This window comes from Mauremys reevesii, linkage group 26 (assembly GCF_016161935.1).
Source record: "Mauremys reevesii isolate NIE-2019 linkage group 26, ASM1616193v1, whole genome shotgun sequence".
Taxonomy (NCBI): Eukaryota; Metazoa; Chordata; order Testudines; family Geoemydidae; genus Mauremys; species Mauremys reevesii.
In genome coordinates, this window is record NC_052648.1 from 2,412,668 (window position 1) to 2,432,371 (window position 19,704).

The window sequence follows — 19,704 nt, forward strand, 5'->3', positions numbered from 1 at the left end:
GCAGGGCCCCGCCCGCAGGCTGTGTCCGGCCCCTCGCTCCGTGTCCGTTACAGCCAGAGGGAAGTGGATGCTGACGAGGGGGGAATCTCCCCCCACCCCCCAGGGTTGTACAGTAAAAGGCTTCGATCGCAGCCCAGCCCCCGTGCGAGGGGGAGCTCGACCCACCGGAGCAGTGAACTTGGCCAGTCGCACGTGTAAGGACCGGCCTCATTTCACCCCGGGCTCAGCTTGGCTCGGGTGGATTTTCAAACCCTCCCACACGCCGGGTCCGAGGCGGGATCCTTTATTTCCGCTACAAACTGAAAGGTACAAAATTCACCCCCTGCCTCCCCTTCAGCGCCCCGAGCCCCGGGAGCCGCAGGCTGCAGCTCCGCGTTAAAACAGCCTCAGTTTAAACACGATCACGTCTATTTCTATGCACCCACCGCCGGGCTTGTGCGGTTTGTATTTGTTTATTGGGAGAGAAAAAACAACCAACCCGTTTGTACATTTCATCTCTTAGGACGCTGGAGAACCCCCCCACCCCCCCCGAACGTTGTTTCGCAGAATATTTCCCGTTATCTCCCAATGCAGGTGTCTGTGAGCAAACCCGGCTTGTTTTTTAAACGAAACTACCGCATCCCAGTTGTCGCTGAAACACCAGGCGGAGGGGAGCGGTGTGTGTTCAGATACCAGGCAACGTTCCTAGGAAATGGCTAAGTTGGAACATTCTTTATGGAAGGGATTTTCCTTAAGCAATTTGTTATTTGAAGCCCTGTTATTCCATCGATTGTATCCAGGGGAAATTGACTCGTTTACTGTATTTGCTTCCGAAAATAAAACAAAAAAAGGGGGAAAAGATTTTGGAAATGGTTTTACTGGGCAGCTAAAACATGTCGTTTTGGAATGAAACTTTTTAAGGGGGGGTCTTTATTTAAAATATTTCCATGGGCAATATCAATTCTAAGTCCTTTCTAAAGCTGCATTTAGAAAGCCCAGGGCCAGGACAGCGCGAGGGAGCCAGCTCTGACAATCTGATCAGTCTGCTGTCCAACTTCATTCTGAAATTAACAAGAGACACAGCAAATGAGACAATTCCTTTAAATCCCCACATGTCCCTGACCCACTAGCCCCACCTGCACGTAGCATTTTCCCAGGGTTGGATATTAACATGGAAGGCTCCGCAGGAATCACTTGATCTTTCTATTTCTTCCCAAACAAACACCGAATTTAGTTGCATAAAGACAAGCAGAAGTTCATTCCCAGGCCGATCCAGCTACCCCGCCCCCTTCAATAGAATCAAGGGAGCCAGGACAATTCACACCAGCGGAATCTGTCCCCTCCCTCCTCCCACAGGTGAACGACTCTTTGGAACAGGTGCCGGCCAGGTCCAAATCTATCCCCCCAAGGCTTGCAAGGGCAACCCCCCAACATGACAATGGGTCTGCGGGGGGAGGGGAAGAAGACGGGATTGTTAATCGTTTTGCACAATCCCATCAGCTCCTGGTTATTTTTGAAAGGGGGGGGCAGCTTGTGTCTGTGGCTGGGCCCTTTTCCAAACTCAGAAAGCCTTGCCCCAGAATTTGCTCCCTTGAGAATATTTTTCGGTGGTTGATTTTCTGTATTTTATTTTTTTCTTCTCTAGAAAATCCCTGCTCTGGCGTGTCAGAGAAAGGGGGTTTCCTCCTGATAGGAGCCGATGCATTTCTGATTGCGGAATGACTGGCTGATTTGTCTCCACCTCTTGCCTTTCCTCTGCAGCCACGGCTGGATTGTTTTGGGGGCAGAAGAAAGTGTAGCTGTAACCCCCCCCCCCATGTGCTAACCTTTCCCGTGGCTTTCCTCTGAGAAAAGTCCACCAGTGATGCCTTGAATGTATCATTCACCCCCACAAAGCTGCTACCTGTTCTGAGAACTGATGGTTCCCCCCCCCCGCATCCATCCCGCATCCTAGCACAAAACCCCGATGAGAAGGAGCAGCCCCGCTGCAGCCTCACTAGCTGGCCGGCCCTATGGGGTGGTTAATGGGAGGAGCAGTCATGGCAGGTGGGGGCCCTGGAGAGGGGTTTGTGCAGGAGCTGGTTACACAGACAGCGGTTTCCACCATGGGATGCAAGACCCCTTTGCCCCTTCTCAGGCACAGCGGACGGCCAGGGCTCTGCTGAGGGAACACAGACCCTCGCTCTGTTGCCTCACTCCCTCTCCCTGTAGCTGCTTCCCTGTTGCACAGCAGCCAGAGCACTGGGCCACCTCCATAACCAGAGGCTGCCTCCTGCAAACCAGCGTCCCAGGCCAACACCAAGGCCCAGGAGCATGGGCCTGCGGGCACCTGTCCCAGGAGGCAGCACCTTGTAGCTGGAAGTGATGGGATAATGTGAGGAGGGTGCTCAACCCACAGCCTCTTTCTTAGTCAATCCAGCCACTGGGCCCGATTTCCCTCACAGGCCTCTTTAAACCCCCGTCACTCCATTGGCTTCCACAGGCCCACAGATTTCCTAGCCACTTCACTAGGGGCCCGATGGGTCCCAGAGCCTGAGCCCATAAGAGGCAATGGGAGCACAGGGGCTGGAAGTAGGGGTGCTGGGGGTGCTGCCTAGAAGTGGGTTCCATCATGTGCAAGGTTTACAGGTTACAGGCTCCCAGCACCCCCACCGTACACATTGTTCCAGTGCCTCTGATTGGCAGCGTTGGGGCAGATGTCAAACGGGAAGCGGATCGGGGCCCTTCCTGAGCCTGCGTGGAGACAAGCCCCTGCCACCGAGAAAGCAACTGGCTTTGGTTTCCCAGCGTTTGGGCAAACCCAGCCTGGAAGGGAGGTGGCCTGAAAATCAGTTCAAACCTGGTGGGAGCCAGCTGCCAATGAACTTCCTGGGGAACTGGGCAAATTGCAGGATCCAGACGCCGCCAATAGTCTCCGATCATCATCACAAGGACCCGGAGTGGGAAGTTTCCCTGGGTTGAGCGGCACAGCAGCCCCCACCGATCACACATCATTGTAGAGTTGGGGTCTGTTTCACACAGCTGAATGTTAATTTACCTCCAGAAAGCCAGGAGGATCCATGCCCCTTGCATTGCTCTCTGGGTAGACGCTGCTGCTGGCGGGAACACCCAACACTTTGTGTGCCGTTGTGTTTTATATTCTTGGGCTGGGAGGAGATCCCCCGCCACACACACGCTGCTCCCGCTCCAGCGCCATCTCTGCCTTAACCTCATTCTGACATTTCCTGGCATCCATTCCATGCCAGTAGGTTGCCATAGCAAATTTAAATCTTACAAACAAAACGAGGAGAAAAGCCCGATTAGCATATATTCAAATGAACCATGCAATAATACAAACCATAAATCATGCAGTCATTGCTATTCAATCAGTGTCTCACAATTCACCCCGTCCCCCGCCTTATTCTTCCCCCCATTCCCTGGGTTTCTCAGCTTGCTGTTACCATTCCTACATCCCTCGCTGCCTAGGGAGGAGCTGTCCCCAGGGCAGCCCTGACGCTTTGCTGGGGCTCCTGCTACACTAGCCGTCGCTGCTCCTTATTTTTAAAAAACTCTGTGATTAGAACTACATTAGCAATGGGCCAGGACCTCCCTCCCTCCCCTCGGCCCCAGCCCTTCCCCTCCCCCCAGACTACAGGATGTAAAAAGCAGAATCTGTCTCATCTCAAGCCATGAAGGCCCCTTCACACAGGGACATATTGCAGCACTGGATCGTGCTAATCCCGTGTTCGGCGCGTTACAGAGCAAGGCTGCCAGGGCCTGGTTGACACATGGTGAAGGAATGCACAGGAAGCCTCTGGTGGCCAACCTCTCAGGTCCTTGTCTGGCCCCCAATCACCATAACATCTGAGCCCCTCACTAGCTTTCTTGCTTTTCTCCTGGGGGGCAGGGCTGCGCTGTTATCCCCGTTCCAGGTGGGAAGGGAGGTCTGTCTCCTCCAAGGGGGTAGGATTGTAATGAATCAAGACCCTGCCTTTTCTCCCAGGGGGCTGGGGCTCCTGTCAAATGTGCCCTCTCCCCAACCTCAGCGCCCTCACTCCCACTCGGGCTGGCTGGGACACCCGGCTGGAGACATCCGAGCGAGTTGCCATGGAGATGGTGGCTTGGTTGCCAGCTGCACTTTAGCCGTGTTTATTCTCTCCCAAAGCCAGGGCCTGCCGTGGCTACTGCTCCAGATCCCCGTTTCCTCATCTCGCTCCCCGCAGCCCCTCCAAAACGAGCATGCCTGGCCCAAGTGCCCCCACGCCACATCCCCTGGCATCAGGTGTGAGAACCTTCCCAGCTCCCCTATTCCACCTCCAGATCTGCTCCCGGGCCTAAGCCCCAGCCCTCCGTCATCTCCTGCAGGTCACTCCATGATCTCCCCAGCCCTCCGTCATCTCCTGCAGGTCACTCCATGATCTCCCCAGCCCAGTGCACCAGGCGGCTGCCTCTCCTTCATTTATAGCTCCCCAGCCGCGCAGCACTCCCTGGCACACACTCCAAGTTATCTGGGACAGGGCTGCTTCCCTCCCCACAAGCCAAGCCCACAGCTGACCGATGCAGGGTTGAAAAACAAAGGGGAAGATGCTGCCTCAGTGGCTCCTGTGTGAGCCAGGGGTGCCTTTTCCCCACCCAGCTTCCTGGAAAGGCCTCTGCCGCTTGGTACCGAGGGCTTGGCGTGGCTTTGTGTAGATAGAGCCGGCCCTGAGCGAAGGGACTTGAACTGAACTAGAGTTTGTGGCTCTCTCTTGCCTGCCTGCCCTGGCCAGTGTCTCTCCATTCTATCCTCCCAATGCACCCTTGGGGCGGGGGCTGCATCTCTGGGTCTGGAACAGCACTGGTCGTTAATACACAATTAATATTATGAGTGCAGTTTGCAAATCAACTGAGCCCATCTCCCCTGCCAGCAGCTGGGCGTGAAAATCCAGCCAGTTTTGCTGGGCCCCTTCCAGCCTCACTGGGAATAAAGATTCTGCATTAAGAACATAGCCAATGACACATAAGGAGGAGTAGACTCTGCACTGGTCTCCCTTAGCTGGCGAAGGGGACCGGGGAGTTGGCTGATGGGACACACACTCTCTCTCTAGGCAAATTCACATTCAGAGGGAGGTTAGCCCTGTGACACGCATGCACAGCCTTGCCTGAGTGTAACAGAAGCCATGCCATCTTCCTGGGACCTCCCTTACCTTCTCTCCCACCCAAACCTGCGAGCCAAGATGTATTCCGAGCAAAGCCCAACACTGAAACATGCAGCTAGTGATTCATTCTAGCTAGGCTGCCACTGGTTACCGCTAATTGATTCAAAGCGACATTACAAGTTTAGCCAGCACCTCTCGCTCTCCCTGCATACACTGCACTGTTTCTAACACTGCTATCCTGGTGCTAGCATTAAAGCAGTGTCCCAGACACGCTGCAGTCGAAGTCCCGCTGTGCCTTCCACCCTGTCTGCACCCTCTGTCTGTCCGGCTGCATCTGTGGTGCAGCCAAAAGCAGGAACCCGTCATTGTCCTCAGCTGGAGCCCTGCCTTGGCACCGTCCGGAAGGAACAGAGTGAGGCGCACGCAGCGTCAGCTGTACTGGAGTTTGCTGTGTTGGCAGGCTAAGAGCCCTTCAGCACCAGAGCTCGGTTTGAACAGACAAGTCCTCCCGCAATATGTTGCAAAACAGCTCCTAGAATGGCTTGACTTAGCGAGGGCCTAAGTGTTATGGAGTGGGACATGGGCGGTCTGGCCTAGTGGGCAGAGCAGGAATCAGGTCTAGTGGGCAGAGCAGGTGTCCAGGTTGGGGAACAAAGGCCAAGGGTCGGCACCAGAGTCAACAGCCAGTTACCAGAGCCAGGGGTCAACCCAGAGTCAGAATCAGGAATCAAAGCTGAGGGTCAGCGCCGAGGTCAGATACCAAATGCCAGAGCCAGGGGTCGAGCCAGCATCAGGGTCAGAGCCAGGACTGCTCACAGGCTTTGGAGGGGAGACGAGGACTGAGCACGGATCAGGAACAAGGTGGGAACTGGGCTGGAGGCAGATGTAAGCAGGGCCCTCTGCAGTCCCAAGGGAACCCACCTTGCTGCTTGGACAAGCTTCCTGTTCCGCCTCCTGGCTTAAATAGCGTAACTGGACCAATCAGCAGAGCCGGGTGATCCTCCAATCAGAGCTCCCGTGGGGGGTGCCTTGGTACACTAAGAACCACGGGATATGCCCCCAGAAATCCTGGCGCATGACCAGGGAGGTCAGACTGGCCCATCACAATCGCCTTGGAATCTATGACGGTTGTTGCCAGGCCAGCGTGGGCATGAGGTGCATGCTGCTCTGCCTGCGGCTGCTCATAGCCGGCCCGGTTAACCTGGGCTGCCAGCCAGTGCCCAAAGCCAGGTAAACTCTGCAGTGAAGAGCTACCCAAACAAACCTAAGTGGGGGCAGGGACAATGCACCATGTCTGGGGTTTGATACCCATCACCCATGGACCAGCAGCATCTGGTCCTGATGCGCCAGCCGTTTGCTACATCCTGTGCTGGTTAGTTACACCACAGCCACTGATTAGAGCCCATCAAAACGTGGCATTGACTTGTTGTAATGACAGATGACAACTTGGAACAAAATGGGTTTGTTCTTCCAACCTCCCCAATCCAATTCCCCCCCCACCCCCGGCCTATGCAGTTGTCACAAACTAAGTCTGCAGGGGGAGGGTGTTTTTCAGTGAAAATCCACATTTTGCAAAAACTAAGTACACCTCTACCCAGATATAACACTGTCCTCGGGAGCCAAAAAATCGTACTGCGTTATAGGTGAAACCGTGTTATGTTGAACTTGCTGTGATCCACCGGAGCACGCAGCCCCGCCCCCCTGGAGCGCTGCTTTACCGCGTTATATCCGAATCCGTTATATCGGGTCGCGTTATATCGGGGTAGAGGTGTAATAATTTTTTACCTTTTCAATTTTAATTATTTTTCCCCCCAAAAAAACAAACTAGGTTTCCAGTCAACGGTCACCACAAGCCAAGCCATCTTGATCGGAATCTGCTGGACATCTTGGGGCTCTTTCTCCCCAGAGACCAAAATTAAGATAACTGTTAAAATCTAAGTCTCCCGAGAATTGTTTTGCAATTCTGCAGTTTTAACACCCCCCGCTGCTCAGGATAAGCTCTTGGCTACTGTGCGCTCCCCTGCCTGTCTGTGGCATCTGCCTGTTGTCTGCAGATTTATAGAGATTTTGGGGTAGGGCCTGTTTCTGCTCTATGTGTGTGCAACACCTCGCACTGCAGGGCTGTGGCGTCCAGGTGCTACCACAATATCATGATTAGGCTCAAGAGTCACTGCCTGGAGTTCTCGGGCCTGCGGTGCGCATGGGTCAGACTAGCTACTCTGGAAATCATTGAATATTGTCATTCTGCTGGCTCCGGATGCCCTGGGTAATGAGTGAGGTGATGCACTGGGCTCAGCTTTGGGTTCTCTCTAGCCACGGGATGCAAATTCTCTGGGTCACTTGATGTCAATGAGTATAGCTCGGTGTGATGCTGATTGACACCAGCTGAGGATCTGGCCCTCGCTTGCTGCGTTTCGATTGCCCTGGGCTCCCGACCATTGGAGATGTCAGCAGAGCTCTCAGCTTCTGCCAAATCCAGTCTAAGGATTTATGTCAATCTCTGGGTTTGTATTAAATGCCACAAATTCTTCCCAGGATTAATCCTCCTTCTGTGTTTTAATCTCAAGGTACTGTTACCAATAATCTATTCATGAGTCACCCGGCAGATTGCAGGAGAGAAATGGCCGAATTCACATTTTAAAGTAGCCAGCCCTGAGCTGACAGCCCAGTCACCCCTGATGTGAGCTGCTGCCACACGGGATGGGTTGTCATCATTAAAATTGAATCAATGCAGGGAGGGGCCCAGAGTGTGTGTATAAAGAGAGACGTGCTCTCCACCCCTCCAGCAGATCAGCACATAAATGCTGCCAACGAACAGGTGGCAGCGTGGTCTAGTAGATAAGGCACTGGGCTGGGAGTCAGGAGACTTTCAGTCTAATCTCAGCTCTGCTGAGAGGCCTTGGGCAGATCACTTTGCCCTCCCAGCCTCATGTCTGTTTAGAACCTAAGTTCTCTACCATCGTACAAATAAAACCTGGGCCTCTCAAACTCTGCTGTCTTTGGCTAGCAGGGCTGGTGAAATCCCAGTGCTGCATTTGAAGCACAGGTGCCATCAAAAATCACTGATGCCCAAACTGTTGTGCAGTGTTGCTGTATGCGGTTGCTGCACTCCCCCAGAGTTGGTTGCAATTTAGTGTCATATCAATATATCAGGGGACGTGTCTTCTGCCTGACTAGACCAGATTCAGCAGGTGCAAGGGAACAGATGACATGAGCTCAGAAGCCTGTTCCAATTATAATTTCAATGATCCACTAAATAATATTAACTCTTTCTGTTCATGTAGCATCTTCCATCTGAGGAGCCTATAGCACTTTCCAAGCACTAACATTATGGCCGTCTGCCAGGGTCAGTATTATCAGCCCTCAACCACGGATGGGGAAACTGAAGCACAGAGCAGTGAGGTGACTTGCCCATCTCAGCAGGCCCAGGAAGAAAACCCAGGTATGATTCCTTGGCCTGTGCTCTGACCACACGAGCATCCTGCAGGCCCTAGAGCTATGGAGATATTCATACTAAGCAATGCTTCCTCCGTGGCTTTTTTCACCCGCTCTGCACACCAATGATCCTTGGAGGGAAGCCAGGATCTTTAACTCCCAAACTGAACCCAGAACCTTCTGGCTGGGATGGGAGGTGGAAGAGCAGCTGTGGGATCAATTGAACATCCCCCTCCAGCAGCAAGGCTCCAGCTGTCCTGCCAATAACCACCCCAATCCGGGCTGGCTGCACACTAGGCATCGCTTCAAAGGACATGGGGGGGGGGTTCAAATCTAGTTTTGCAGGAGGCTGTGGCTGTTCTGGATGGCCTGCGCAGCTCCCTCCAGCAGAGCACTAACAAGGAATTCTGCCAAGCTAACCACCACCTTCCAGATCTTTGACTTGTGGGCAGACCTTAAAGCCTGTGAATTAACCCGACAATCTGCCGACCCTCCTTATTTTATGGACGCAGGAGATAGGGCACCAGGCTATGAGGATAAGCTCTGTCCTAAGCCTTCACCCAACGCGTTACCAAACCCAAAGCAAATATTTACTGTGGTTTGGCAAAGTTTGGTTTAAACTTTCTTCCATTGTTTATTTGTGCTCCAGGCCATGATGGGAAGCTGAGGGGGCCGGTTGATGTCCCATGGAGGCAGGGTGGTATTTCCAGCTCCATTTTACAGAGCTGTGAAGTTTGGAGAAGCAGCCAAACTTCTAAATGCTGATCGGAAACAAGCCACGGAGGCCCAGGGTGGTGCATACTAGTGAACACGGCAGGGTTGAGTTTGACCAAGGTAGAAATGTACCATTTTCACAGAGAAATTGCCATATTTTTAGTGGCCAAAGATCAAATGCCTGTTTTATGAAGTTGATTTCATGTTAAAGAAAAGAAAAGAAAAGAAAAGGCCAAATGGAGAAGGATCCAGATCTGGCCTGTCAGGGGGCTGGAGTTCAGGCCTGCAGGGCATTGCCATATCTGAGTGGGAGAGGGGGCTCATGCCAGGCCTAGCAGGGGGTGCTGCAGGTCAGGACTGAAGTGCATTGACAGAGGTGGGGGGAGGGAGCTGCATAGCTGGTCAGCATGGTGGGGCATCACAGAGCTCAGTGGAGCAGGCTTGAGGGGCACCAGCAGCACTTGGGCAGAACCCAGAACTGGAATAGCAGCACGGCTGCAGGTGAGGGGTATTGATAGAGCTGGGGGAACACAGGAGGGACCCCAGGGCTGGGATGGTAGGGAGATGCAGGGCCGGACAGAGGGGCACTGGGGGGCGAGGGGAGCCCGGGGATGGAATAGCAGGGGAGCTGCAGGGCCGCACAGAGGGGCACTGGGGGGCGAGGGGAGCCCGGGGCTGGACTAGGAGGGGGGCTGCGGGGCCGGACGGAGGGGCAGTGGGGGGGCAAGGGAGTCCGGGGCTGGACTAGCAGGGGGCCGCACGGAGGGGCACTGGGGGCACTGGGGCGAGGAGCCCGGGGCTGGAATAGCAGGAGGCCGCATGGAGGGCACTGGGGGCACTGGCCCAGGGCTGGGGGGGGGGGGGCGCGGAGGGGCACTGGGGGAACTGGGGCAAGGGGCCCAGGGCTGGAATAGCAGGGGGGGCATGGAGGGGCACTGGGGGCTTGGGGCAAGGGGGGCCCGGGGCTGGACTAGCAGGGGCACACGGAGGAGCACTGGGAGGGCACTGGGGCGAGGGAGCCTGGGGCTGGACTAGGAGCGGGGCTGTGGGGCCGGACGGAGGAGCACTGGGGGTGAGGGGAGCCCAGGGCTGGAATAGCAAGGGGGCCGCAGGGCCAGACGGAGGGGCACTGGGGGGGCACTGGGGGGCGAGGGGAGCCCGGGGCTGGACTAGGAGGGGGGCTGCGGGGCTGGACGGAGGAGCACTGGGGGGGCACTGGGGGGCGAGGGGAGCCCGGGGCTGGACTAGCAGGGGGGCCGCACGGAGGGGCACTGGGGCGAGGAGCCCGGGCTGGACTAGGAGGGCCGCAGGGCCGGAGGGAGGAGCAGTGGGGGGCGAGGAGAGCCCGGGCTGGAATAGCAGGGGGGCCGCAGGGCCGCACGGAGGCACTGGGGCGAGGCCCAGGGCTGGACTAGCAGGGGGGCCGCACAGAGGGGCACTGGGGGGGCACTGGGGGCCGAGGGGAGCCCAGGGCTGGACGAGCAGGGGGGCCTCGGGGCCGCAAGGGGGGGCACTGGGGGGCGAGGGGAGCCCGGGGCTGGACTAGCAGGGGGGCTGCACAGAGGGTGTGGGGCTGGATGGAGGAGCACTGGGGCACTGGGGCGAGGCTGGACTAGCAGCACTGGGCTGGACTAGGAGGGGGGCCGCAGGGCCGGACGGAGGAGCAGTGGGGCGAGAGCCCGGGGCTGGAATAGCAGGGGGCCGCAGGGCACTGGGGCGAGGAGCCCAGGGCTGGACTAGCAGGGGCCGCACAGAGGGCACTGGGGGCACTGGGGGGCGAGGGGAGCCCGGGGCTGGAATAGCAGGGGGGCCGCAGGGCCGCACGGAGGGGCACTGGGGGGCGAGGGGAGCCCGGGGCTGGACTAGGAGGGGGCACGGAGGGGCACTGGGGGCACTGGGGCTGGATGGAGGAGCACTGGGGGCACTGGGGCGAGGGCCCGGGGCTGGACTAGGAGGGGGCTGTGGGGCCGGACGGAGGAGCACTGGGGGCACTGGGGCGAGGAGCCCAGGGCTGGACTAGCAGGGGGCCGCACGGAGGGCACTGGGGTACTTGGGGCGAGGAGCCCAGGGCTGGACTAGCAGGGGGCCGCAGGGAGGGGCACTGGGGGTACTTGGGGGCGAGGGGAGCCCAGGGCTGGACTAGCAGGGGGCCGCACGGAGGGGCACAGGGGGCACTGGGGGTGAGGAGCCCGGGGCTGGACTAGCAGGGGGCCGCACGGGGGCACTGGGGCGAGAGCCCGGGGCTGGACTAGCAGGGGCCGCACGGGGGCACTGGGGCGAGGAGCCCGGGGCTGGACTTGCAGGGGGGCCGCACGGAGAGGCACTGGGGGGGCACTGGGGGGCGAGGGGAGCCCGGGGCTGGACTAGCAGGGCGCTGCGTGGCAGCAGCGAAGGGCAGCAGCAGGATGGCGTGTGCAGCTCAGCACTGCAATAGCAGCCTCGCCACAGGTCAGGGATGGAGGGCAAGAGGCTTGTGCTGGGCTCAGCCCAGGGCGACAGAGCGAGACCCTGCAGAGCCTGTGGAATGGGCGCCCGGCTCCAGCCTGTCCCAGGCGCGGCTGCATGGCCGGGACCAGGCCTCACTGGGGTCACGCCTGAGGCCAGAGACTGAAAGCAGCCTGGAGAAACCCCGCCCTGAGGCGCTCCAGCCCCTGACGATTCCCTGCCCCCCAGAGCCACCCCGGCTGCCTGAGCCCCTGGGGCCTCGGAAGGAATCGGGGTGTCAGGGCACCAAAGCTCAGCAGACAGCGACATCTTGTGAGCAAAGTGAAGAACTGCAGCCCAGCCCAGAACACCCCCATTGAGCCCTTGAGGTCACTACTCCAGACGCCCCATTCAGCTCCAGCCGCCCAGCTGGATAATGGCAGCCAGGCTCGTTTTCATCCACGCCAGACCCGGGCCGGGGTGCATCACATGGCAAGTGATGGGCCCACTCCCCGCCCGTGCTGGCATCACTGAACTGCTCGGGTGCCAGGCCCCTCTGCACCCCAGGGCTCCACGCTCAGCCCTCCAGGCTGCCGCTGAACGTCCGTAGCGCCAGGCCTTGGCCTCTGCCCGGGGAGCGGGGTCTGTGCCGGGCCTGAGTGCGCTGGCTCTTTGAGTGGCGTGGCGACCTGCTGCCTGGGGGCCCAGCCCCTCAGAGCCGGTTTCAGTGACACGGATGCCTATCTCTTGGCTTGCACTGGGCTCTCACGGCTCTGGGGACAGCGTGACGCACGCCGGCCGTGACACCAGCTTCACCAGCAGGGGGCGCTGTAACACAGAGCACGCCCATCCCTGGGACTCCTGGCTCCCAGAGTGGCCCCGTCTGTCCAGCACGAGACAGAGAAGCAAACGGGGGTGCTGGGCTAGGGTCCTCCTCCCATCCTGCCCCCTCCCTCCCAGTGCCCTCAGCCAATAGCTGGATGCTCCCCGCTGTGTCCCCGCTGGAGTATGTGTGGGAAGTGGGGTTCAGTACCTGGGAGATGCAGAGACGCCAGGTTACATCCCTGGGGCTGCCCAGGGCTCTGTGTGACAGTCAAGCGCTCCCCAGAGCGGTCAGTGACCCGCCCCCCCCAGCCCCCACATTCAGGTGCTGCCCCACCCCACCCCACATGCCGTTCTTCCAGCCGGCGTTATCCCAGCCGCTCAGGGGCACCGACCACACCATGGGGCCGGAAAACCCAAATCTTTATTGGTCGAACCCGCGCCTGGATATAACATAATAAATAGAAAATAATCCCGAGCGGCACCTGAACACTGCGAATCCCACAGGCTGGCCTGGCTGAGGCTGGCTCTGTGCCGAATCCCCCCGACACGGGGGCTTCCCAGCCTGCCATGGCCGCGCTGGCGTGCCCCACGCCTGTGCCCCGCTGGTGCTGCACTGGCGCTAGCGGAAGGGTGGGAGGCGTTGACGTGGGCATCAGGAGCAGACCTGCAGCTCAGCACAGCCTGCAGCTTCCGAGGCACCTGCAGCTGGTCTGGGGCATTAGGAGCGGGGTGGGGGGCAAGTGAGGGCGTGGGGGGGGCTTGCCCATGAGGGCCCCAGCCCAGCTCAGAGGAACAGACCTTCCACCCAAACATGCATTTAACATGAAATCAGAGAGTTGGAGGGAAAGAGGCTAGGGATGTATTTCAAACCGAGAGGGGGCTCCCCGTGGCACGCTGAGTTCATGGGGCTCTGGGGCAGGGCACTGAGGGGGGGTCCCCACAGGCATCATGGCCTATGGGGCTCGGCCCTGAGGGGAGCTCCCCACAGGCACCCTCAGCCCATGGGGTTCTGGGGCAGGGCACCGAGGGGGGCTCCCCACAGGCACCCTCAGCCCATGGGGTTCTGGGGCAGGGCACCAAGGGGGGCTCCCCACAGGCACCCTCAGCCCATGGGGTTCTGGGGCAGGGCACCGAGGGGGGCTCCCCGCAGGCACCCTCAGCCCATGGGGTTCTGGGGCAGGGCACCGAGGGGGCTCCCCACAGGCACTCACAGCCCATGGGGTTCTGGGGCTCGGCCCCGAGGGGGCTCCCCACAGGCACTCACAGCCCATGGGGTTCTGGGGCTTCCCCCCCGCCCCAGCACTCAGCCATGCCCTGTGGGTCGCCATGGCTGTAGGGGACCCCAGGAGAAAGGTACAAGTGCTTCCGAGCAGAAGAGGAGGCTGTGACACACTGGGCCTGCCACTGCCAGTACGTACACGCAAACAGCGCGGGTGTCCCCCCACCCCAGACAGCCGGCCCCACTATCTCTGCCAAACGTCCGTCACCTGCAGGCGCCGCATGGGGACACCCCCCTGCTGCTCCTCTGCCAGCGGCCGGGACAGGACCAGCGGGTAGTGATAGGCCTTGGCATACTCGTCTCGTTGGGGCGGGTCCCCGGGGCCTCTGGGGACGTCGCCAAGGGAGGACAGGGAGTGCTGGGGGGTGGCCGAGCTGCAGCTGACCACAGGGGAGACCCGCTCAGACTTGATGCTGACGGCCTGGTGCTGGGGCGAGCTGCTGGGGGCCGGGGCTGCCTCGTCGGTGGGGAGCATTCTGCCGCCCGCCCTGGGGAAGGAAAGAGGAGGGCGTGAGCCCGGCTGGGAGCCAGAGGGAGGCTCCGAAGGAGGAAGCCACCAGGGGATCTCTCGGCCCCAAGCAGCTGGGCTGAGGATGCTCTCGGAGTCCTGCCTCCATCCCAAGGCAACCAGAACTTTCCCTCGGCGAACTCCCTGATTGGCTGGGGTTGGGGAGCAGGGGAAACGTTTGCTGACCTTTAAAAAAATGGCCCCTTATTCCTGGCTGCATTTCCCGCCCCCATCCCAGGCAGGAAGTTGGACTGTAAGTATCCAGCCCCCCAGCTCGTGGGGACAGGGGGCATTTCCCCCCTTTAATCCCCTGGCTCAGGAATGGGGGCTGCTGACATTCCCCCACTCGGGCTTTGCACTGGGGAGCGGCTCCTCTTCTAACCAGCTGTGTGTGTGTGGGGGGGGGTCCAGTTCCCTCCCTACCAGAGCCACCAGCAGGGTGACCCCCCAAGCCAGATTAGTGGGAGATCCGCTTTCGTTCCCACCCACTTTGAAACGTCTCACATGCCCAGCATGCTGGCAGTGCCGGCTATTCCCCCGGGCCGAGGTTCCCACACGCTGCCCCGCCAGTGTTCCCAGACCTCTAGCAGGAAGTTGCTGCCCACGGCAGCCTCTGCCGATGGGGTGGCCGGTTTGTGCCAGTTCTCTGGGCGGCGCTGGTGCCAGGGAGACACTGAGATCCACCAAACACGATTCACCCTGCAGCCACCAGACCCTAACAACTTCCTCGCTCCTGGCCGGAGCTAGATGAGAACTGGCGGGCCACAAGGTGCAACCCACGGGGGCACCAGGTTCCCAAGCGCTTCCCCACCCACGCGCCTGGGAGAGCAGCTGGGAGCCTGGCTCGGGAGGGTGGGGGGCACTGTCCCCTGGGCAGAGCCAGTTTTAAATAGGCTTTGCAAACATCCCGGACCTGCTGGGAAGGCGGTGGGGGGTGTTCCCAGGAGCAGGGCTCGCCCGGAAACAAACCCACCCCCGAACAGGGCCATCCGTGCCCAGCTGCGATCACAACTGTGTGTTGGGCCCTGCCACAGAGTCGCTGCTCCCGGGGCCTGGGGCAGACGTGGGTCCAATTACCCCCGGGGACATTCTGGCCGAGGAGCTGGGAGCTGCCCAGGCTGGGGGAGCTGCGCTGTCCTCTGCGGTCAGGGAGAGGGCGCCTGTATCTGCCAGTCCAAGCGCTCGCACAGCAGCCAGGGCCACTGGAAGCTGCAGCCGGCCTCTGGCAGAGCTGCCCCCTGCCGCGCTGCCAGCTCCCCCCGTTTGGCTGCCAGCGTCCAGAACATGGATGGTAACGAACTCCCGGTGGGGAGCAGGCAGAAGGCACCAATCTCTTTGCCAGCCCGTGCTGAGCTCCTGCCACCAGGTGGCACCAGAACCTATGAGGAGACGCGCCTGCCCGGCCTGTCTGGGTTTTACCCTCAGCGCCAGCAGGGCTAAGGGGCCCAGTGATGGGAGCGGGGAAGGGAGATGGAGAGAGAGCAACGGGGAAAGGGAGAGGGGGGATGCAGACGTGAGGATCTCACCCCTGCACCCAGCCCTGCTGGCCTGTGGGGAGAGAGGCTGGTAGCTTGGGCTCCTGCCCCCCCGAGAGAAGTCCCGCTCAGCCCCCTGGCCGAGGCTGGGAGTTGGGCATGGTTCTTACCCTAGCGGCAGGTGCGTGGAGGCTGCCATGTCTCGGTGGTGCTGCCAGGAGGCGATGGCGTTGGGCTGGAGGTAGCCAGGGTGCGAGGAGGCCTCACCGGGCCCGTACTCTGCCAATGAGAAAGCAGACGGGACATCAGGAGGAGAAGGGCTAACGGGTGAAGGTGGAGGGAGCTCCTTGTCCACTGACAGTTTACACCAGGGCTGAGCCCAAGGGAGGGATTCCAGGGGCATGGGGCTCCCATCTGGCCATTTGGGGGTGCCTGGCTCCCTTCCCCGTGGCCATGCAGTGAGTGAGGAGCACAGCTCTGGGACGGGGATTCGAGCTGAGCCCCTGGCCAGGTGTGGGGAGACATCTAGGCACTGGGTGAGTGGGGGTGTGGGGCTAGGAGCTACCCACCAGGGCTTACCTGCTTGGCTTGAGGAGAGGAAAGGGAAGCCCCCTAGGCCATGGGCTGGCATGCTGCCACTGCCGGCGGGCAGCACGGGGCTCACGGTCTGCAGGCCAGGGTAGAGCGATCGCTGCTGAGACAAACAAGCATCCTTCCTTCAGGCTTCCAACAAACACTCCACTCGAGTCCTTTCCCCGCTCCCCTCCGCACCACTCTGACCCCTGGCCCACAATCGCTCCCCTCCTGAATGGCTGAGTGTTTCCCCTCCTCCTCCCATCTCACCCCCCGGAAAGGTGTGCAAGGCCATGGGTGTGCCTGCCCGGTGTGAGTGCCTGCGCGACAGGGGGTGTGAGACCATGTGCATGTGAGTATGTCTGGGCACACGTATCCGGCTGTGCAGACAGGCCTGTCTGCACGCATGCGGCTGGGTGAGTGTGCAACTGGCATGCGTGTGCCAGACTGTGCGTGTGCCTGCACGTTGTGCATGCAAATGAGTGAGTGTGAACTACGTCCCCAAACTCTGGGCTCTTTCAAAGCCACGGGTTCATCCCTGACCCTCTTCGCCCCAGACTCCAAGCTCCCCAGAGAAGGGGCTGCCGGGCAAAGAGCTGGTTCTTTTCCCCAGGGAGCCTTGCTCCTCCCGGCCCCCCAGTACAAACCAAGAAACTGGGGATCCCTAAAGTACCTGCAAAGGGAGTGCTCAGCCCCCCTACGCCCCATGGCTCTGACTCCTCTGCCCGCAGTGGGGCAGGTTCTCCTCTCACTCACCCGCTCAGTGCTGGTGCAATCCACCCACGCACTCCTGATCTGCCCCCTCACAGAGCAGCAGCCTGGCTGGAGCCTCCTGAGATCTCAGAACAGTGTCCTCCTTCTGTTAACCCTTCCCTCTCCGCTACCCCCATGACAACCTGGTGCTGCTCCTCCTAAGACAAACCCCGGAGCCTCCTGCAGTGCCCGCCGGGGGCCCTGCGGAATGGGTGGTGGAGGCAGCTGCAGCCCAGCAGGCAGTTCTCATTAATTAAACACAGGCTCTCACAGGGGTCTGTATTTCAGAGGGACCCTTCCCAGAGCCTCGTTAGCGGACGCACTGAGAGTGGCACTCACCGCTGATGTCAGATTGCTCCTGGCGCTGGACAAACTGCTGTGGACATCCACCCTGCGGCCTTCTGCCCCTAGGTAGAGCGGGGGAGGGGTCTTGGTAGCCAGGGCTCGGTTCAGGTTGCCATGGGAGAAGAGAGGGTAGCCAAGGCCTGGGCAGGGAGAAGCAGGCAAAGGTTAGTGCATCTGGGAAGCACCGGGGTGAAAGCCCAGCTCAGGGAATGGCAGGTGATTGCACAGGAGTCTGAGATAAGGCACAGCAGAGCTGCGTGCCCCCCTCTGGTATGTACAGCACCTGGCACAGCGCGCTTCCTAGGCGCAGTCATAACGATAACAAGCCTTGAGGCAAATTCACCCTGTCAGAAGTGGGCTCAAGTGGACTGGAGGCGACGACCTTGTACGTGGGGCGTGGCCGGAGAGATCTCCTTCAGAGCAGGGTCATGTTTAATTCATAGCTACGTTTCTATGTCCCCAGCTGCCATCACATCCAGCCTCCATCAGAGAAGAGATGCCACCTGAGCAGGAGGATTGGTTACAAAACAACCTAGGAAGGCGGAAGAGCTGCCAACTGTGGAGTCTCACAAGACAAGGTGGTTTTCTTAAAGCCCCAGCTCCTGGAGTCAGGGGATTAGGTGAGGTTCTCAGCTTTCCTTAAAAAATATAAATGTCTAGTACTGCTGCCTGTGGAGAGAAGCTGGGAATTGTGAGCCACATGCAGCCCAAGGGCTCGGAGAGAGAACTCCTCTTACCCCCACAAATCACTGGTTGAAAAGTCTCATGATTTTTAAGCCAATCTCATGATTCATCATTGTTGAATGCTTGAGGTTAGTGATACTGGGGCTGGCACAAGGCGCACAGGCAGGACTTCAATAGTGCCCAGGCCCTGTGCCAGGCCTCTGCACAGAGGTGAACGCCACCCTTGGGAAGCAAAGGATTCTGGGAGTCCCAGTCCAGATAGCAGAAGTGGCCCTTTGGGAGGAAGGGGACGCCGTCTCTTGGCCAAGCCAGGTCGGAAAGCCCTGGGTTCCCGGAGCGGCGCCTGAAAGCAGGGCCACTCATCTAAGAAGTGTGTGTGAGGGGAGGGAGTGGGGAGCTTGGCGGAAACCTCCTCTGCTTCTGTGACTGCAAACCCACTTCCTGCGAGAGGCCAGGCCCCGGGGCTCCTCCGAGCAGCGCTGCACCTGGGCTGTGGCCGGGACGGCAGGGTCAGGTGTGGGGGACATGACGCCGCCAGCAAGGAACGGAAACGATTTGCTAATGTGGGCTCTGAGCCCGGGACTCGCAGCCCTGCTCAGTGGCAGCACTCACAGCAGGCTGGCGCTACATCCCCAGGGCAGCAATTCCCAGGATCTCTGGCTTCCCACGGGTGGCAACTCCCCTGCCCATGGGCAACAGTGCCCGCTCTCCGTCGCCCATTCCTCCTTATCCCCCCTGAGCCCCGCATCCAGGCCTGCTCTTCACCCGCCATGGGGCGATGGGGCCCTGCAGTGACAGAGGGCGTCACTCCCCACGCATCTCCCACAAGCACCCCGACTGCCCGCTGGCCCCAGGCCAGACAAACACACGGGAAGATGGAGAGAGCTGCTCTTGGGAACACAGGGCAGCAGGACCTGGGGTGAACCCCCCATCAGCTGCCCCCAAGACCCAGGCAGAGGAGAGGGTCTGGGGTGCAGCAGGGCCCCGCTCTCACGGCTGGTTGACAGGCTCTGGGGGGTCTCAGTCCAGCACCCAGGGACAAGAATCCACATCATGACTGTCCTCTTGGCTGGCAGCCCCAGCACAGAGCGGTGGCTGGCTGGGCCCCTCCAGACCAGGGCCGAGGGCTGTCAGGGCGGCGTGGGGAAAGCGCAGTGAGATCCGGCCCAATCAGCTCCCCTGGCTGGGTGGTTGGAAACCTCCTCCTCGGCGCACATTCCACCAGGCCTCCCCCGTGAGGAAGGGCCGCGCGCAGCGAGGACCCTGCACAGATCACACAAGCCCCGCCCACGGAGTTCGGGCTCCAGCTTTACGCGGCTGCAGCAAAGCCACATGTTACCCGCCAACACCTTCGTCACCCACCCCCCCTTTCCCCCCACCCCCATGCCTGGGGAGTTTCCACTGGTCAGCCTCAGTCACTTTTTCCAGCTGACAGTCACTTCTGAGCCCGACTGCACTGAGAGCAGCTGAGGTTTCCATCTGTCCCCCACCCAGCCCTGCTTACCCCTCTGAGCTGGAGACAGGGGCCAGTGAGAACCGAAGATCCTGATCGCAGAGCAGATTTCAAACCCCACCCAAAATGCAGGGGAGCTG

The 19,704-nt window shown here is 59.8% G+C and overlaps 1 protein-coding gene and 2 long non-coding RNA genes across 4 annotated transcripts in view; 1 reads left to right on the top strand and 2 right to left on the bottom strand.

Annotated features, from left to right (window-relative positions):
• Positions 1-912: 912 nt before the first annotated feature.
• LOC120391674 lies at positions 913-6,179 on the bottom strand. Its single transcript, XR_005591435.1, has 3 exons — positions 6,018-6,179; positions 3,017-3,248; positions 913-1,040 (listed from the first exon to the last, which is right to left on the bottom strand). It is a non-coding gene; the product is annotated as an uncharacterized LOC120391674 (long non-coding RNA).
• Positions 6,169-18,170, top strand: LOC120391675. Its single transcript, XR_005591436.1, has 3 exons — positions 6,169-6,326; positions 8,381-8,538; positions 17,891-18,170. It is a non-coding gene; the product is annotated as an uncharacterized LOC120391675 (long non-coding RNA).
• Positions 12,905-19,704, bottom strand: part of MEF2B (myocyte enhancer factor 2B) — a 33,689-nt gene continuing 26,889 nt past the window's right edge. Inside the window, exons 6-9 of one of the 2 annotated variants that reach the window (XM_039515606.1) lie at positions 17,422-17,567; positions 16,336-16,450; positions 15,927-16,035; positions 12,905-14,261 (exon numbers count right to left, since the gene is read on the bottom strand). In XM_039515606.1, the coding sequence (XP_039371540.1) occupies positions 13,958-14,261; positions 15,927-16,035; positions 16,336-16,450; positions 17,422-17,567 (674 nt within the window). In that variant the 3' untranslated portion in view covers positions 12,905-13,957. The remainder of the gene's footprint in view (positions 14,262-15,926; positions 16,036-16,335; positions 16,451-17,421; positions 17,568-19,704) is intronic. The other variant, XM_039515607.1, reaches the window with a different exon arrangement.